Below are 19,624 nucleotides of genomic sequence, written 5' to 3' on the forward strand. Positions count from 1 at the left end.
AGCCTTACTTCACTCCTGTTTTAACTTCAGCGAAATGGATATTCTGAAGCTTCTCAAGCTTTTAGCTGTCTGGTGTCTCATATAAAAGTTTAATGTATACACAACATACGTCATAAACTCTCCACTCCATTACTCACCTGGACTGAATGATCTAACAAATGACATAACAAACTGTAAATAGCAATTGTCTTTGGGGTTGGCTGTTCTGTTTTTCATCTGCAGCCACTTCAGCCACCAACAACGCAATTCGAACGACGTCCCCACAGACATCTCGCCAACCTGTAGGAGGTATGTTTCGTTATTGCTGCCATAATATTATTCACACATGAAATAAAACTTCGCTCCATTCATGGTTAAAGGGCCTTAAAACTTCTAGAGCTTTATACAATAACACAGTGTGCCCATCTATACCATGTCAGGTCGGGGCACACAGAATTGCGTACATAAAAATTATCAAAAATATGGATTAAGACTTAAAGGAACCGTATAGTTTTGGTTGAGACCTAGTTTCAGGTTTATAAAATTTCTGGTGAGATAATGAGGAACTTCCTAAGAAGTATGAAAGAGCATGTAATTCCATGAGGAATTCATTTGATGAAAATTGGTTTTGAAATGGCTGAGATATCCTAAACAGAGCGATTCTAATAAAGTGTGGGACCCACCTCTTATTACGTCGATTTGTTTTACTTTTGTTTTAGATGCTTCAGTCATTCCAAATCCGATTTCCATCAAATAAACTTTGAATTCCTCTTACAATGGTATGTTCTATACTATGTCAGAAGTGTTTTCTTGGTATCTTGCACAAATTTAAAAGCCCAATTCTCATCTCCACCAATACTGTACTATCCCTTTAAAGCAAGAGAAAGTCAAACCTCTCCTACCAAGCAAAGACGAAAAACACTACTATCAGGATGGTCTGACAGAAAAGAAAAAGTATAAAGAAAGAAGATTTGGTAGATTTTTGTTGAATGTATATAAAGTAAATGTCCCTTCATATCAAACCAATGAAAAAGTAATTGTTGCCTTTGACATAGGCTCACTGACAACATTGAGGGCGCTGCAAGCCACTTCGTTCGCCGGGGATCTTGGTGATAGATCATCTTCCCCGCATTCCTCAAAAACAACGACTTCCCTGACAGAGTTTTCATCAACTACTGGAGCGTTTGGTGAGCCTGGAGGTATGATGCATGGGTGACATGGACTGTTTGTCGTTACTGAGTATTACTCTAATTGATTCGTCAGCTTTTTAAAAGAAGTGTACCTCGAAAGAACTAAACTGAAATCTTATGAACATAAAGCTTTAATAAAAGAAAGAAAAAAATTCCGCTTTTCAGTAAAACGGAGCAGTTCATTTGTATTGGTAATTTATTATATCGACCATTCAGTCTTAAAGGTGAAGTCTGCCCTCAAATTCAGTTTCTGTGTATACAAAAGACAGAAAGAAAGAAACAAACAAATAGAAACAGGGCAATGAAAGTTTGAAAAAAAAATCTAATCAAACACAAAGAAAGTCTGACCTAGTTAAGCTGGGATCATTCAAAACAAATTGGCAATATCGTGATGTCACATGGGAACTTACTCCATAATGCAACTGATTGACAAATTGCCCTACATCGACGTAAATAAGCACTGAATTGATCAGTGTTTTTTTTTTTTTTTTTTTTAGTAGTAGCCATGATAAAAAATCATGGGCGTACATACTCGAGCAGGATTCGAACCTACGACCTCCTGATCACCGGACAGGCGTCATCACCACTAGGCCACCGAGCTTTCGCCCGACAGCAAGTGTTGGTTCTAATCCTTATAGCATGCAGCGGGTACGGCTTTGTTATTCAAATTCATGAATTTCTTCCGTCGAGATGTTTTCATTGCAACTGATTGACAAATTGCCCTACATCGACGTAAATAAGCACTAAATTGATCAGTGTTTTTTTTTTTTTTATTATTATTCAGTGCTTATTTACGTCGATGTAGGGCAATTTGTCAATCAGTTGCAATGAAAACATCTCGACGGAAGAAATTCATGAATTTGAATAACAAAGCAGTACCCGCTGCATGCTATAAGGATTAGAACCAACACTTGCTGTCGGGCGAAAGCTCGGTGGTCTAGTGGAGATGACGCCTGTCCGGTGATCAGGAGGTCGTAGGTTCGAATCCTGCTCGAGTATGTACGCCCATGATTTTTCATCATGGCTACTACTAAAAAAAAAAAACCACTGATCAATTCAGAGCTTATTTACTTCGATGTAGGGCAATTTGTCAATCAGTTGCAATGAAAACATCTCGACGGAAGAAATTCATGAATTTGAATTACTCCATAATGTTTTGTATTATAAAGATAAGAAAAGCTCGTAATCGCATCATGTAAACTTCTAATCCTGCACGCACCTTAAATTTAAGTATCGTAGATAGTTGTCTGTATAAGCTCTGCATGCAATAAATTATGATATATGAAAATATATGAAATTATGAAAAAATACAGACAAGTTGGAAAAGTTGAAAATCACACCCTCCATGACGTACGTCATTACTTTACTTATTTTGCATCATTATTAATTTTTAATTTCTTTTTTTTTTTTTGGCGGGGGGGGGGGTAGAGCTTTCCTGCGATTCGGGAAGACTCTATGGTACGCTATGATGATGGCTACGCTAACAACTCTGAGGAAAGATGTGTTTGTGACATGAAGTATTTCCTAGTAGAGACAACAATCATCACATTCGGCGTATACGTCAGTTATTTCATTCATTTGAAAACTGAAACCTCAGATTTCAGTGGCTGATTACCCTCTATGTCAGTGTCCCCAACTCTCACTCTCCATCTGTAGGTGCAGCAACCCTGTCGTCAGGTGCGATAGTCGCAGTGTGTATCTTCCTGGTACTTATGCTATCTGCTGCTGTTATAGCAGCTGTATTGTACGCCTGTCGCCGAAAGAGGTACGAGATTATGGAGAATCCCATTTGACTCTATAAATAAAATACAATGACGTAACACACCACCACAGCTAGCTTCTGCATTCCTTAAGCTCGATTTCAATCATACTGTTTCTTAAGGGTTTTTTTTTTTCAATTCTTGTATTTTTGTACAGCAAACTGTATATCCGACTTTACATTCTGTAATACCTAAATTTGGCAAGTATGGTATAAACAACAGATATGCATTTACAAATTTGATATATATATGGTGATTTGTTCATATATCATTTGACTTCTAAATCGTCGAAGAAACTGCTAACCGTCATTTTTGTTTCGTTCTTTCTCCATCTCTCTCTCTCTCTCTCTCACTCTCTCTGGATACTATATGTGACCGTGCATCACAAAACGAACAAAAAGTCGCACGCACTGATTTTGTGTGAGGACTGAAAATAGGTGAAATGGGTCCACTCAGCCAATATTGAGATTTTGATATTTTCTGAAAGAGCAAGTCTTCTTTTACATTATACTAAAGTTTGGGATCATGAAATGACAAGGAAATTGCGTTTTTAGCAGTTTACTTTTTTTTTCATAAACATTTTTTTTTAGTAGAATAGTGTGATGAGTTGTGTCTTAAAGAATCCCTTCCAACTTTGGAAAGGATAATGCTACTGCTTTGAAAGTTGGCAGTAATCATCTATAGAATGTGTTAATAAAGCATATTCAATTTCAACAAAATCTGATATTCCTTTTATTATTGTTGCTACAGTGGTTTACATCCTGTTTTTTGTTCCATTCATCGCATAGCTAGCACAGCTTGCTGAAGATCAAGCGCTTGAATAGACTCTGTACTTAAAAGCCTCTTTTCTCAGTTCACACTTTCTAGCATATGTGCTTTCTTTCCAACATTAGGATAGGACTTAGAGAGTCTATTTGAATTGAGACATATATCATTTTGAAGCCTAAATGTGCTCTTTTCGAATCTGCTCTTAACTGCAAATCCGTGTCTGGTGACTTTTTGTTGGTTTTGTGATGCAGGGTCATATATATATATATATATAATATGCATATGTATATTTTTTCATTCCATAGAACGAAAGCTAAGAAGTCTGGAGCTTCTTGCGATGACAATGAGGGCAACGTCTACATGCATACCAACAGCACTTACTTGTCCAAGGAACTGATTCCCTCTCGGCCAGATATCCTATCAGGCGTCCTGCAAACTCCGAAAGTTCCCGCTGAAAACTCGTATGCTACTCTCAGTGACATAGACCGGCACAATGGAGTCTCCACTTTGGCCAGACCTGACAACACAATTCCTTCGGTGTGTGGAAATGGCGCACTGGAAAGTCATGCCTATGACAGCCTTGAGGGTCCATATCAGGAAAGGGCGCCTCAGGACAGACAGCAAGCCGACACCCAGATGTATCAAGAACTTTATGACGGTAGGCCCATGTCTGAGAGTAATGAGTACTTCGCCCTAGAGAATCATTCACAAGACCACACATTGATGTCTAAGCCGCCTCTGGAGTCCACGAGTGTAGATGCTGTAAAAGGCGAGAGACCAGATAGCCACAATTACTATACCCTAGAGGGCCCGCCTGGGCAACATGCTCCCGACAAAGAGCTCCAGAGTAGGGATGGATACCAGACACTGCAGATCAATGAACGGGACCATAGAAGCGGAGGTCACCAAGTTCCTGAAGAATATGTCGAGATATTGCCATTGGGTGAAGGGGAATATACTGCTGTCACCCCCGACAAAATACTCAGCAAGACCAACGGTGTGTTTGAATTCCAGACACAAGGGCAAATCAATGACGTGGAATTCAGTTCTGAGCACGGGACCAGCACGGCAAATCCTGTCACGGGTAACTATCAGTCGCTGCTGACGTCCGCTGCGGGCGATAAGGACTTTCCCCAAGGTGTTGACACGAATAGTGACAATGGCGGTTACACCAGTCTTCAAGATAACAGGAATGGCCAAGACAAGGAGACTGACTCTGTTAAACACGCCGAGAAGGCAGCATCATGTCACCACAAGACCAAGTCAAATGGCAACGAATCACACAATCACAACTACTACACACTCGAAGCTCCTCATGAGCTGCACTCCCCCGACAAAGAGATTCCTTGCCAAGGTAAATACCAGGCACTGGAGATCAACGAACGGGACCGCAGCAGCGGAGATTACCAAGTACCGGAAGAGTATGTCGAGATATTGCCATCGGGGGAAGGGGGATACACTTCGCTAACCCCCGACAAAACACTTAGCAAAACTGCTCCCTATGACCAGAAGAATGATTCTGTTGCAGCTGCCATTCGAGAGGCAACATCGCTCCATACTGCAACTAACGAACAACAGAAAGATCCAGAATGTTCAGGCGTTTATCAACCTCTCCAACACGTGCAAAGTGAAATCCAAGGGACAGAATCTAACAGCTGCCACGACACTGTGAGTCGGAAGAACAACTCGGAAGGGACTGGCTACCAGAGTCTCCGTCGACAGCCCGACTCTTCAAGGACATCCTCCGGTCCCAACGAGCCAGAATATCACGATTACCAGGTCCCGGAAGACGTGGCTGAGGGTTCCGCAAATCCTCTCCCCGATGGATTCGAAAGTGACGACGAATATAACGTTTTGGATTCCGGGAAGGAGTGCGGAACCTACCACATCTACCAAGCAGCAGACCCGAACAAATTCTAGACCAGAGCAGGATTGGCCGGTCACTTCGAGAGATGAAGACGTTTACTCTTCTAACATGTCTAAAGCTCAGTAGGTTTAAGCAAGGGTCACCTGCTGGGTAGTCTTTTCGTCAAGGCCCTTTCCGCTGTATGGTACCTGGTGAACGAATTGGGGCGAACGAAATGAGCTCAGCTGAGTTGGACAGCGCGAGGGTATGTAAGATTTGATTCGCATCCCTATATTAGCAATTTGAATTACCGACTTTGCTCCCCGAATTTGGAAGAAAAATCGACCAATCTACGTGTCTGTCTGCCCGAGCCTGATTTGCATCCGGCGAATGCATGTCACTGACCACAATGGGTGGTCAGTGATGCATGCGAACAGGCCGGATAACGCCAACATGCAGGATGTGGGGAGCGCGCCACTACTTTCTTCAACCGGAGCCCGTTAATATGAACTTGAATGTGACTATTCAGTAGGGTCCATGATGTGCCATGAATGATAATGTGTGAAGCAAATCTCAAAAGGCCCTCGCTGTCGCTCTCGGCTGGGCTTGCTTCGCTCGCCTGTTATAGCCATCATACAGGGCCTTGACAAAATCCTGCCTACTGTAGGCTTGATAGTCGGTGTTTGTTAGGTGATCCGAGTATCCTCTCGGATCACCTATTGTATCTGTACGGATTCTTTCTTCTTCTTCTTCTTTATTTCTTTCTCCTCAAATGTTGTGCAGAGGTTAACTCAAAAAGTCATTCACCTATCACTTCTAAACTGATACCATATATGTATCACGTCATAAGGACGACAGATCTAATGTATCACTGTGATCAGTCAACCATGACGTCACTATGACGTCATTATCTGAAAACACGTTCACATTCGTATCTCATTAATGGAATGGATTTTCTCAATGAAATTTACATATCATATAGTTCAAGTCAAGCTTTATTGATATATTTCATAAAATTTAGTCACGTTCATAGTAAACGAGCGCGTACGCGCGCGTTGAAATTTTAACATACTCCAATCGAGCTCAAAATTCTTTTGCACACGTTTCAGGTCATTTGGAGTATTTCAGAAAAAATTGACGGACGCGTACGCGCGCGCGCATATACGCACGCACAGCTCATATGCAATAGAAATTTCCCGTTTTTTCACACGTATCGGATGTCTGAAATGTCAAAGAATGTTTCTACCAAGTTTCAAGTCGATCCGACTCAATATGACGTCATACGGACCCGTCAAAGTTGAAATTCCGCGCGCGCGTCAATGGCGATATACAGTGCAACAATGCCAAAAAACCGCCAAATTTAAATCCGATTTTACTCGTCAGGATGGACGGTGACCCCCCATTTTCTTTACATATTTTGAAAGCTGATGAGTTGTACATATCATTTCATGGGTTGGCGATACTGAAAAAATGATTAAAAGATATCAAATTTCTTAAAAAAGTAAAAAAAGTAAATTTTCAAAATGACGTCATCAAAATTCAAGTTCACTCGAGCGTATCTCACTTATCCTTTGCCGATTTTCACCTAACTTTCAGTATGTTGTAGCTTATTTAATGTTCTTTCATATTTATTATTACAAACTTTTGATTGGATGACGTCATCACCTCGTAAAAATGGATTAAAAGTATCCTTGTAAAATTTGACCAGTTTACGTGTTATCTCTATGGGAGAGCAGTTTTTCTGGAAGTGAAAATTGACATGACTATCTTTTTCGAGCACTAGCTCACTTATGCTTCGATGAATTTTTCCCAGATTTTAATATGTTGTAGCTGAGACTTTGGGCTATCGTGAATGTGCCCTTCGTTTTTTCATACGATGTCGGGATTACGTCAAAAAACTTACTTGAAATTAAAGTTTATCTTCGATGTATTGAAATATTTCTTTCTTTTTGCAATGTTATGTGCAATAACTCAAGAGAAACATACCCTATCACCACCATATTTTGCACATATTTAGTTCATGTCACGAACATTATTTCATAAAATAACAACGACTTGATCAGACGCCATCTTGGGTATGTAAATTAGGGTCAAAGGTCATAGATGTTTCATCCTGTATCTTGGTGAATACATGTCCTTTCTTTCCCATATTTTGCACACGTAAAGACCATGTTACAGGGATCATTTCATAAAATAACCACTTTTTGCTCAGATGCCATCTTGTCTGTGCAAAGTGGGGTCAAAGGTCATATGTACTTCTTTTTCTATTTTCACTATGACGTGTTATCTCTATGGGAGTGAATTTTTTTAGATGTGAAAATTGACATGACTCTCTTTATCGAGCACTATCTTACTTATGCTTCGGTGAATTTCTCTCAGATTTTAGTATGTTGTAGCTGAGACTTTGCACTATCACGATTCGAATCATTGATTAAAAAAGAAATCGGATCACCTTAATTTGTCAGTGATGACAAATTACAATCTCTAGTTTGGTTTTTTTTTTCTCTGATGTAACGGAAATAAAGCAGAAATAATTATGGATTAAAAAATAATAGGGAAATCTGCTGAATGAGGAACATTATTAGGTGATACGCTTTTAGCGTATCACCTATTGTGATTGTCAAAATCTGTCTTTTTTCTTATTCTTCTTTCTTTCTGGCCTATTTTGTGTCGTCAATATCTCAAGAATGACATTACGGAGTAACATGACATTTTCAGTCAACATGTCTCATGACAATATCTAGCCACAATAAGGTTTTCATGACAGTAACGTATCTATGACGTCATCTAGGCGCCATTTTGTGATTTTCGGACCATGTTACATGATCGATCATAACTTCATAACTAAAGGTCCTTTCTGTATCAGTTTTTGTGGACATAAAGTTCAGGTCACGCTCTATCTTTCTTTCTCTGATGCTAATTACCTAGGACGTCATCTAGGACGCGTAAGCGCGCGTCAAACATTTAAAAGGCTCAAAACAACTTTCCAATGGGAAATCTCGAAGTTTCAGACAATTTTAAGCGTTTCAAACAATTTTGCGCGTGCGCGTCCGTCCGCGCATTTTCGCGCGCACAGCGCGTCAGTAACATGAAAATGCACATTTTTTGACTGATCTGGATTCCTGATACTTTGAGTAACAATATCCATTGATTTCTGATCGATTTTGACAAATAACAAAGCAATGCACTGGCGTCAAAGTTGAAATTTCGCGTGCGCATCTATGTGCAAATATAGTGAAAAAACATGTCTTTGTTTATTTCGCCATAGCTCTTTAAAACGTCAGGTGACCCTATGTTTTTATTGCATATTACAAAAGCATATGAATTGAAAATAACGTTTCAAGTATCATTATTTCCATAATTACAATATGACGTCATCATATCGTCATCTGAAATCAAAAAAGTGGAATTAATTTTTTTAAGGTACTGTTTCTGACATTCATTTGCTCGTATCTCTCTTGTTTAAGCTCAATATTATCCCAAATTCAGATATGTTGTACTTTGAACATTTGCCTTTTAAGTCCATGTCATGCTTTTGATATTTGATGACGTCATCATACCTTAAATTGTGATTAAAGGTAAAGACGCAAAATCGGACAAGTTTACGTGTATTGTCTATGGGAGGTGATTTTTTTTAAAAGCATCAATTGACTTAACAACGTTTAAGCACCTTTATCTCAGCTGATTTTGCTTCATTTCCTCTGAAACTTTAATATGTTGTAGCTGAGACAATAAGCTGCAGTAATCATGCATTTTATTCTTTGAAATCTCCTCATCAGATTGACAATTTTGCAGTTTAAAACTGAAAATGAAAATGGAATGTGGACAAAACGATTCCCCATGTATCTTTCACATACATAAGTTTACGTTCCCCATATTTTCTCGTCGAGACGTATGGCCGAGTGGTTAAAGGCGCCGTCTCAGAGACGTGAGATTGCGGGTTCGAACCCCACAAGATCACGAAACATTTTTTTTTTTAATTTTACTTTTTTTCTTCAATTTTGTATTTCATATTCGTCCATGTAGAAATCACGTTCGTATATAAACGCACCTATACACACACAGAGACACACACACACGCCATATCCCTCTTTTTTGTGTGTTGGAGACCACATTGCTTCGACTGCAGCAACATTTTGCAGGGTGACTTTGTCAAACCGATCATAGTATGTAATGACGACGACTGAGGTGTTGTACTTTGAACAATTGTCTTTCAAGACGATGTCATTGTTTTGTAATTTGATGACGTCATTACACTGAAAATTGTGATTAAAGGCAAGGTATCAAAACCAGCCGATTATAGATTTATGTCTGCGGGACGTATTTTTCCCAAGTTGCCAGAAATGGCATAGTGACCTCAGTCGTTACAGGGCCGCTTCTCCGTCTAGCAATGCAATAGATGTTCACCAGGCCACGTTAGTTGAGTGGGCATTGACTTTCCCCCTGTTATATCTATACATTGTTTTTTTTTGTCTTACCATTTCCGTGGATGACCCGTGGCCGAGTGGTTACAGAAACGGTTTCGCATGCACGCTCAATATAACTTCAAGGTGCCTATATCACATTCTTTTCTTTGTCGATCACAGATGACCGTCATCTGATGACCACAAGCGTATCACCTAACTCGTCCTCAATGTGACGAGTTTTCATGTCTCGTTATTATTGTCTTTCCCGGACAAAGACTATTGTCATGGGGTTTCACTTGAAAAAAAAAAAAAAAGGAAAAATGGCTGGTATTGAGTGGGTGAGAAGAAAAACCACAATTCAGGTGAATTGTCTGAATGTACTTCAGCATTGTGTATAACCAATTTTCCCGTATGTAACTAGACCATTACAGGCGTGTGGAAGTAAAAGCCTGCCCTCTTTGTGACAGGTCAGTTCTTTTCGTGATTTCGTACGAGGTACTGTTAATGCTGGTATCTTTATAGTGGTTCTTTACCTCTATTTCCAAATGAAGCAGAAGAAAGAAGCAAGAAGCAATTAATGAGGATGATGGACACCATAAAACGAAAGAATAGTTATATTACAAACCATGTGAAAATTACACAAAATACATGTATTCAAGAGTTTGCATTCGTCGGTGCTTTACACCCACACCTCTTAATTCTGTCTTCTTTCTATGTTATATGTATAATCATTGAATATTGATTGAAATATCGTGCTAGGTTCCTTCTGCTGCAATGGGCAGGTTACTCAGTGATACATGCCCAATTTTCGGATTTATTTAGATTAACATAATAATTGCATATACAATAGTCTGACGAGAGTAATATTTCTGTCGGTTGTAAGCTGTGGTTGTGTTCACTGATTACATCTACTTTATCAAAATTGAAGTTGTATTTGCTTTTTTACGTGGTTCACGTACTTCACATTTAAGGAGTAATGTCACCTTTACTTTTACGGCACACTGGCAATGAATATTGGTATTATTATGCATGAGTATACAGTAAGATTGTTGGCATTATTATATATATAATATATATATATATATATATATATATCTTCCCTTTTTTTTGGTGATTCATATCGTAACTAATGATTATCATAGTTTTTATTACATTTGTATATTGTGAAGCTGTACATAAAGCATGAGATGATAGCAATACAATAGAAACAATGAAATAACAGATTTTATTAACCCAGCGAAGTTTAACAATAAACAAACTTCTAAAGTATTCTGTAATGTTGCATCTGGCTGTCTGGTATGATTTGGTCAACAGATAATACAGTAAAGGTATCATATATAATTATATATATATATATATATATATACATATATATATATATATATATATATATATATATGCAAAACGTAGAATGGCATAAAGACGCTTCATTCTGGCATTGCCTGGCGGGGCGGAAGCGCAGCTTGGTTTAGAAACAAGACACCAAACAGGTTAGTCCTCACATTCTTCATCAGTGACCAGGGTGCGATGTGATGTTAGATTAAAATCTGTTTCTGAGACAGACACACACACAAGAAAATAGTAATATATATACACATATATATATATATATATATATATATATATATATATATACTTATATATCTATCTATATGTATATATATATATATATATATATACATATATATAATTATATATATATATATATATATTATTATATATATAGTATATATGTGACCGTGTACCACAAAACAAACAAAAAGTCGCACCCTTTGATTTTAAGTGAGGACTCAAAAAAGGTGAAATGGTTCAACCAAGTAAATCTAGAGGTTTTCATATTTTCTGAAAGAGCTATCCTTCTTTTTCATTATTCTTCGGTTTGGTGTCATAACATGATTGTGAAAGTGTGTTTTTAAGCAGTTTTTCCACAACCCCTTTTGGGGGAAGAGTAGAATGATCAGGCTTGCCTTAGAGACCGCTTTCCATGTCCTGAAATCCTTTATACACTCTTCACTTTAAAGTCTAATAACTTTTGAAACGATAACGCTACTGCTTTGAAAGTTAGCATTAATCATGGGCAGAATGTGCTAATAGAACATATTACATTTCAGCTTAATCTGATAATCCCTTCATTTGTTGTTGCTCCAGTGGTTTACATCCTGTGTTTTGTCCCTTTCATGGCACAGCTAGCACGGCTTGGTAAAGATTAAGCGCTTGCCAGAATAGACCGTGTACTTCAGAGTTTCTTTTCTGCCCTTAACTGAAAATCCATGTCTGGCGACTTGTTGTTAATTTGTGGTGCAGGATCACATATAGTATGTGCTGTGTGTGTGTGTGTGTGTATGTATGTTATTATATATAAGTGTATATACATATGAATATATATATATATATATATATATATATATATATATATACGCATGCATATGTATGTGTATATAAATAAAGACATATATATATATATATATATATATATATATATATACATATATACATATATATGTATATACCATGATATGAAATGCACTAGACACGATGGTGACACACAACGCGTGTTTCGCCTGTTCTGGTGGAGTAAATGCTGAAAGTGTTCGATAGTTCTGTACCTTTGTCATTAATCCTCCGTGAGACATAGACTGATAGACATGAAATGGACGCCAATACACGTCGGGGGAACATACAAAATAACAACAAAAATATTGTTTACTTTACCGTAGAAAAAAATTCAATTACCACAACAACAACAACAAAAAGGAACAGAAATTGCCATGTCAAATGTTAGCCAATTTCACGAAAATGTTTTGTGTGTGCGTGTGTGTGTCTTTTTTTTTCTCTCTAGGCGCTTCGATAGATAAGGTGTGTGATTGTATTATTTTGTATTTTGTTGTATGGGTGTGTGAAACTTTATGATTTATCTAACATAAATCTGGTGAGTCTGGTTGTTCAAGTCTGTGTTTATTTGCACATCTACTTCCATGTCATCTAATTCTATAAATTTGATGAAATTTCTTCACCTCAGTTGTTTTATTAGACTCTGCAAACATGGCAAGGCTGGGAATTTATGTTGTCTGATAAACACGTACAACACCGGCCAGGGAATGGTAACGCGACATTTAGCGAGACAATTGCTGCAGTCTTATATTCTCCAAAGATTTAGGGTTAGGGATATGGTTGAAATAGGTGTTCGGTTTAGTTTGATGTGGGGATTAAGGTTTAGGTTATGCTTGTGTGTAGAATTATGTTTGGCTTTACCGTGCAAATATTTCATGGAAACAATTGTCGCAGGAGCAAATGTCACGGAATCTAGTAAATGATACGCATTGAAGAGTATACGCTCGTGGATAACGGGTAAGTTCAGTGGAGATTCTATACGGCTGCGTGTGTTTATACTTACACAGAAATAGTAATACGGCTGTCAAAAATTTGTTACGGGTTTCTCGAATATATCTAAACAGACTGAACCAGCCTTTCCACTCCATGAATCTCGACGCTACAGAATCTCTAACACTTGTTATTCATGAATAATAATCCACGTGACAAGAACTTGACTGAACAGCGCAACAACACACATTTCATTTTACCTCACAGAGAAAACAGAAATAATGACCTCAGTATAACTTCCTTTGATATGTCATATCAAAATTACATTATTACATTATTACTTTAATGTATTAATGATAAGACACTAGTGTTATGGATACATGTGCATTGTATTGTCATTTCTGGGCACTTTATTGTTCCGCGGAGGAATATGTAAATAAAGAGTTCGACAAGATGACCGAGATCGACCAAACACCTTGTTTGAGAGTCTGGGTAGTTTTGGTGGTTATGATGGTTCGCTAGGCGAAGTTAACACCTCCGTAACAAATTGGGGGCACGTCACAGGAGTTTGGCAGGGTTTCTGCGGACTTAGGTGATTTGGTCGGGCTTGATATGACCCCAGGAGTGTTTTTTCGTTCTCGCTTGGCCGATGAATTTCGGTGAGCAGCGTGGTGTAGCACTCTATGCTATGTCGTGGACATGGGCGATCGCGATACAGTTTACGTCGCGTCGCGCAACTACGTACAGTGTTGTATGTAGTTTGCATCGTGATTGTTACAACAGTTTACTGTATGTGCAGGTGTTACGATTTGAGAAAGCATGATGCGTTTATGGCGTAGTGTGTGTGTGTGTGGACGCGGAGTGATATGTTATACATTTTGATGTAAATCGGTCGTCTTTCTGTGTCTGCGTGAGGGAAGCACACGTTCGTTTTTCTTTCGGGATCGAAAGGGTTAATTTGGCACGTGCGTAGTGTTGAGGATGGTTTAGTCCAGTTATACGCTGCGCGTGTGTAGTGTTTGCGTGGAAACGTTGGTCAAACGTTGGTCGTTGGTCCCGTACGTGGTGGTTCGTGTGTGGTTCAGCATACGGTCATTCTACGGCGGTTCGTATGTGGTTAAGCATACGGGTTATTCCACGGCGGTTTGTACAGCTGTATGTGGTTTAGCATACAGGTGATTTCACGGTGGTTCGTGTGTGGTTTAGCACACGGGTTATTCCACGGTGGTTTGTATGTGGTTTAGCATACAGGTGATTTCACGGTGGTTCGTGTGTGGTTTAGCACACGGGTTATTCCACGGTGGTTTGTATGTGGTTTAGCATACAGGTGATTTCACGGTTGTTCGTGTGTGTTATAGCACACGGGTTATTCCACGGTGGTTTGTGTGTGGTTTAGCACACAGGTAATGCCATTGTTGTTCGTGTGTGGTTGAGCACACGGGTTATTTCAAGTCGATTCGTATGTGGTGTAGCATACGGGTTATTCCCAGTCGGGTCGTGTGTGGTATAGCATACGGGTTATTGTTTATAGTGCGACTGGTTTTCTTCAGTTGAAAAGAGTTTTTCAGCTGGCTGACTGGTGAGAAGTCAGGTTTTCTTGTTGCACTATTAACTGTACATTACTGGTGCATAATGGAGAAAGATCAAGAGTTTTCCATTGAGAAGTTTGTGGATTCACCCACAGTTGAGGAGTTGCTAACCTTGAAAAAGGTTGATTTGTTGCGTGTTGCAGAAAACTACAAGGTTCCTGCTGTGAAGAGTACAATGAAAAAGTCAGAGATTACACAGCACACAATCAAATTTCTTGTAGATGAAGAAGTATTTCCCCTCCAGGCATTGCGTAACTTATCAGGTAGTCCCCCTGGTGATGTGCAAGGGAGTGTAGAAGTACGTCTGAAAGAGCTTGAACTTGAGAAAGCGAGAATTGAGTTAGAGAGAGAGAGGGTTTCTCTAGAAAGGGCTCGTCAAGTCGGTGAGAGAGAGTATGGTGTAAGCGTCAGTGGTGGGCATTTTGATATCGCCAAAAATGTCAGAATGGTCCCTGAGTTCGATGAAGGAGATGTGGATAGATATTTCCTGCACTTCGAACAGGTGGCGGATAGCATGGAGTGGCCGAAAGAAAAATGGCCTCATCTCTTGCAGACTAAGTTAAAGGGAAAGGCATGTGATGCTTATGCTTCACTTTCGCGCGAAGAAGCTCAGGATTATGCAACAGTAAAAAAGGCAATCATGAACGCGTACGCCTTGGTTCCTGAAGCGTACAGACAGAAATTCAGGAATAGTAGAAAACTAGAGTCACAGTCATTCAGAGAATTTGCAAAAGTGAAGGAAATTGCCTTCACTCGTTGGCTGCAATCAGTAGGCGTGGCTACTGTTGAAGATTTGCGGGAACTTGTGCTATTAGAGGAGTTTAAGAGTTCACTACCTCAAGAGGTGCGTACACATATTGAGGAACAAAAGGTGAAAACTTTGTTGGTAGCTAGTACAATGGCTGACGAGTATACTCTGTCCCGTAGTCATGGAAACAGGTATGTAGGAAGCAAATATGCAGCTCCTAATCGTCTAAGTGTTGGCAAGACAAATTCTAGCAGTAAGACAGAGGTGAAGGCTGGTCTAGTAGTAGAAAATGAGACTGACAAGAAAGGTAGGAACACTGAGAAGCCTATTGTGTGTTTCCATTGTAGGCAACCAGGGCATGTGAAGTCTACTTGTCCCGTTCTGAACAAGAAAAAACAGGAAAAAGACAAAGAAAAGAAGTCTCATCCAAATGGATTGGTGAGTCGTTCGGTTGAATCGACAGGTGATGGGTGTGAACAAGTTCAGAGTGTGATTAAGTCAGCTGATCAAGACAAGATTAAGTCTCAGTATGAACCATTCACTTCTGTAGGCTATGTGTCATTGGTAGGGTGTGATGAAGCTAGAAAGGTTACCATCCTGCGAGATACTGGTGCATCCCAGTCATTGATTCTTGACAGTGTTTTACCTTTTGGGCAAACGTCGTCCACAGGCACAAGTGTACTGTTACAAGGAGTAGAAGGAGGTTACGTTGAGGCCCCTCTTCACACAGTCGATTTGCAGTCAGGCCTAGTTTCAGGAAGGGTGAGCCTTGGTGTTAGGAAGTCACTTCCTATGGATGGTGTAGCATTGATATTAGGCAATGATCTTGCAGGAGACAAAGTGACTATTCCAGTGGTCAGTGCAGTCCCTTTGGATAAAGAAGGAAATGAGACAGCTGCATTGGTTCAGGAATTCCCTGAAGTTTTCCCAGCTTGTGTAGTCACACGTTCCATGTGTAGAAAATCAGAGGAGTCTGAAATGAAGGCTAGTCCAGGGGATATCGGTCTAGAAGGGAGTTTCTTCTGTCAGATGGATGATGTAGAAGTAAGTAGAAACGCAGCATCAAAATCACATCAGATAGTGGATGAGTCTCAGCCTGTAGATGAAACTGAGATTGGGTTGAACAAGAGCTCTTTGATTGACGCACAGAAGAATGATCCACAGTTGGTAGCATTGTGTGACAGTGCTCTTGCTGAAGAAGAAGCACTGAGTGAAAGGACTTGCTACTATGTGAAAGGAGATGTGTTGATGAGGAAGTGGATGCCAGTTGACTCTTCTAGTGATGAAGAATGGCGAGAAGTTCACCAAATTGTCATTCCAAGAGTATTTCGTAAACATATCTTGAGTGTGTCGCATGAGTCAGCTCTTGGTGGTCATCTTGGAGTCAATAAGACGGTTGACAAGATTTTGAAACATTTCTTTTGGCCTGGCTTGAGACGGGATGTTTCAGATTTCTGTAGAACTTGCCATGTTTGTCAAGTGGTGGGGAAACCTAATCAGAAGATTCCTCCAGCTCCCCTAAAGCCTATACCAGCATTTGATGAGCCGTTTAGCACAGTTATCATAGACTGTGTTGGTCCTTTGCCAAAGACAAAGGCTGGACATGAGTACTTGCTCACTATGATGTGCGCTTCTACGAGATTTCCAGAAGCTGTGCCACTTCGGCGTATTACTGCACAGAACGTTAGCAAGGCGTTAGTGAAGTTCTTCACAACGGTTGGCTTGCCAAAGGTGGTGCAATCAGACCAGGGTTCCAACTTCACTTCAAAGATATTTCAGCAAGTGATGCGTGAGTTGGGTATCAAATATGTTACCTCGAGTGCCTATCATCCACAGAGTCAAGGCGCTCTGGAGCGTTTTCATCAGACGCTGAAGAACATGATGAGAACATACTGCTTTGAGGTCGAGAAGGACTGGGATGAAGGCTTGCCGTTGTTGCTTTTCTCGGTGCGAGAGTCTGTGCAAGAGTCCTTAGGATTTAGTCCCTTTGAGTTAGTGTTTGGACACGAGGTTCGTGGTCCATTGAAGGTCTTGAGAGAGAAGCTGTTGGGTGAGGATGAGTCACCTGGTTTGTTGAATTATGTGACCACGTTCCGTGGTAGGCTGACTCGTGCACGTGAATTTGCAGCTGGACATTTGAGAAACAGTCAAAAGAACATGAAGCAGTTGTTTGATAAGAGGTCCAGGGAAAGAATGTTCAGTCCCGGTGAAAAGGTATTGATACTGTTGCCCATTCCTGGTAACCCTCTGTGTGCTCGCTTCTCTGGTCCCTATGTCGTGGAGGAGAGATTGAGTGATGTGAATTACATCATTCAGACGCCAGACAGGAAGAAAAAGAAACGGTTGTGTCACATCAACATGTTGAAGAAGTATGTTGAGAGAAGTGCAGGTGAAAGTGCGAAGCCAGTCATGTATGTGGTAGGAGCAGTCCAAGATGTCCCTGTTCCCAAGACGAGGAAGGAGCTGATGAGATTCATCGGAATGGCCGGATATTACCGTCGCTTCTGCCATAACTTCTCGGATGTTGTGGCACCCTTGACTGATCTCCTGCGGAAGAATGTGAAGTTCCAGTGGTCAGCAGCATGCCAGTCTGCCTTCGACCAAGTGAAAGCGATCCTGTCGAGTGGTCCTGTATTGGCAGCGCCGGACTTCAAGAAAGGCTTCAGCCTAGCTGTCGATGCCAGCGATGTCGGAGCAGGCGCCGTGCTGATGCAAGCTGATGACGATGGAGTGGACAGACCGGTCGGCTACTTCTCAAAGAAGTTCAACGCGCACCAGCGGAAGTATTCTACCGTTGAGAAGGAGACCCTAGCGTTAATTCTTTCGCTCAGCCATTTTGATGTCTACGTGGGCAGCACAACTCAACCCGTTGTTGTGTGGACTGATCACAACCCACTGACATTCGTCAACAGAATGAGAAACAAAAACCAGAGACTGATGCGATGGAGTTTAATCCTACAGGAGTATAACCTTGACATTAAGCACATTCGCGGAAAGGAAAACATTGTCGCAGACGCCCTTTCTCGTGCTTAATTGAGACATCTCAGTATTTTGTCTTGTTGCCAGATGCAACATTTGTGCAAATGTATTTTATGTTTGTAACACTTTCAACAGGTATAATTTTGTTTTGCAAGTACACAGGACAGTGTGTGTACATCATGTATATGTACAAGTGGTACATGTATGCATCTTGCATACACTATAATTGTGATGCCAACAGCATGAATGGCACTTTGAATGTGTAAATAACAACATGGAAGTATCTTCAGACATGTTTGTGTTAATAAGGAAACACAGCAAGCTATATTTGTGCTTTGAGTCACTCAACAAAAGAAGACACTATGAAGGCTGTTTTAAGTTATGCTAGCCATCAACAGTTGTCAAGAATGTGAGTTGTTGGTAAATTGATTTCAAACAGGTAGTGTCGCTGTTTGTATAGAGAATGTGGTGTATCGAGTAATGTAGGTACAGTTCAGGTACTTGAGGTTTCATACTTGTACATGTACAGGTATTGGTTAAATTTGTTGTGGCATATTATATCCTAAGTTTATTGGATGTTGCCTTTTGGATTTAATTAGCATGTATACTGTATTAGGTACAGAAATTATATAGTTATACATGTACAAAGCTTTTGCTCATTATTATAGCTCAATCATTGCCTTGGCAAAGGTGTTCAGTATTTCACATTTGATCCAACATACCAACAGGCATATATTTAAGCTGACTGTGTTATACCAGGATGTATACAGGCAGGTATACACTCACTTATTAAGTTTAGGTGTACACACAGGTTATCATCAAGTATATCTCATTCAAGTTCATTTGATGCCTTGTCAGGCAGGTCATACATTTGGTGTTTTGTATGTTGACAGGAAAGTTTTCAGAAACATAATTAGGGTATATGACATTTGTTGATATCTTGACATTTCAATAGATGCTGACACAACGTCTACAGGTATATGCAAGTCACATAGCATGGAATATGATGTTTTGGTTTTAGGTTGTAATATGATTACA

At 39.9% G+C, this 19,624-nt stretch overlaps 1 protein-coding gene across 1 annotated transcript; it reads left to right on the top strand.

The window, feature by feature from the left end:
- The first annotated feature begins 15,757 nt into the window (after positions 1–15,757).
- On the top strand, positions 15,758–18,640 carry LOC140233890 (uncharacterized). Its single transcript, XM_072313976.1, has one exon. The coding sequence runs from the start codon at positions 15,758–15,760 to the stop codon at positions 18,638–18,640; it is 2,883 nt and encodes a 960-aa protein (XP_072170077.1).
- The last annotated feature ends 984 nt before the right edge of the window (positions 18,641–19,624 follow it).

Source organism: Diadema setosum, chromosome 10 (genome assembly GCF_964275005.1).
Source record: "Diadema setosum chromosome 10, eeDiaSeto1, whole genome shotgun sequence".
Classification (NCBI taxonomy): domain Eukaryota; kingdom Metazoa; phylum Echinodermata; class Echinoidea; order Diadematoida; family Diadematidae; genus Diadema; species Diadema setosum.

Bases quoted from the DNA above. Each gene is read 5' to 3' on its own strand.
- LOC140233890 (XM_072313976.1), top strand. From the start codon at position 15,758: ATGGCTGACGAGTATACTCTGTCCCGTAGTCATGGAAACAGGTATGTA.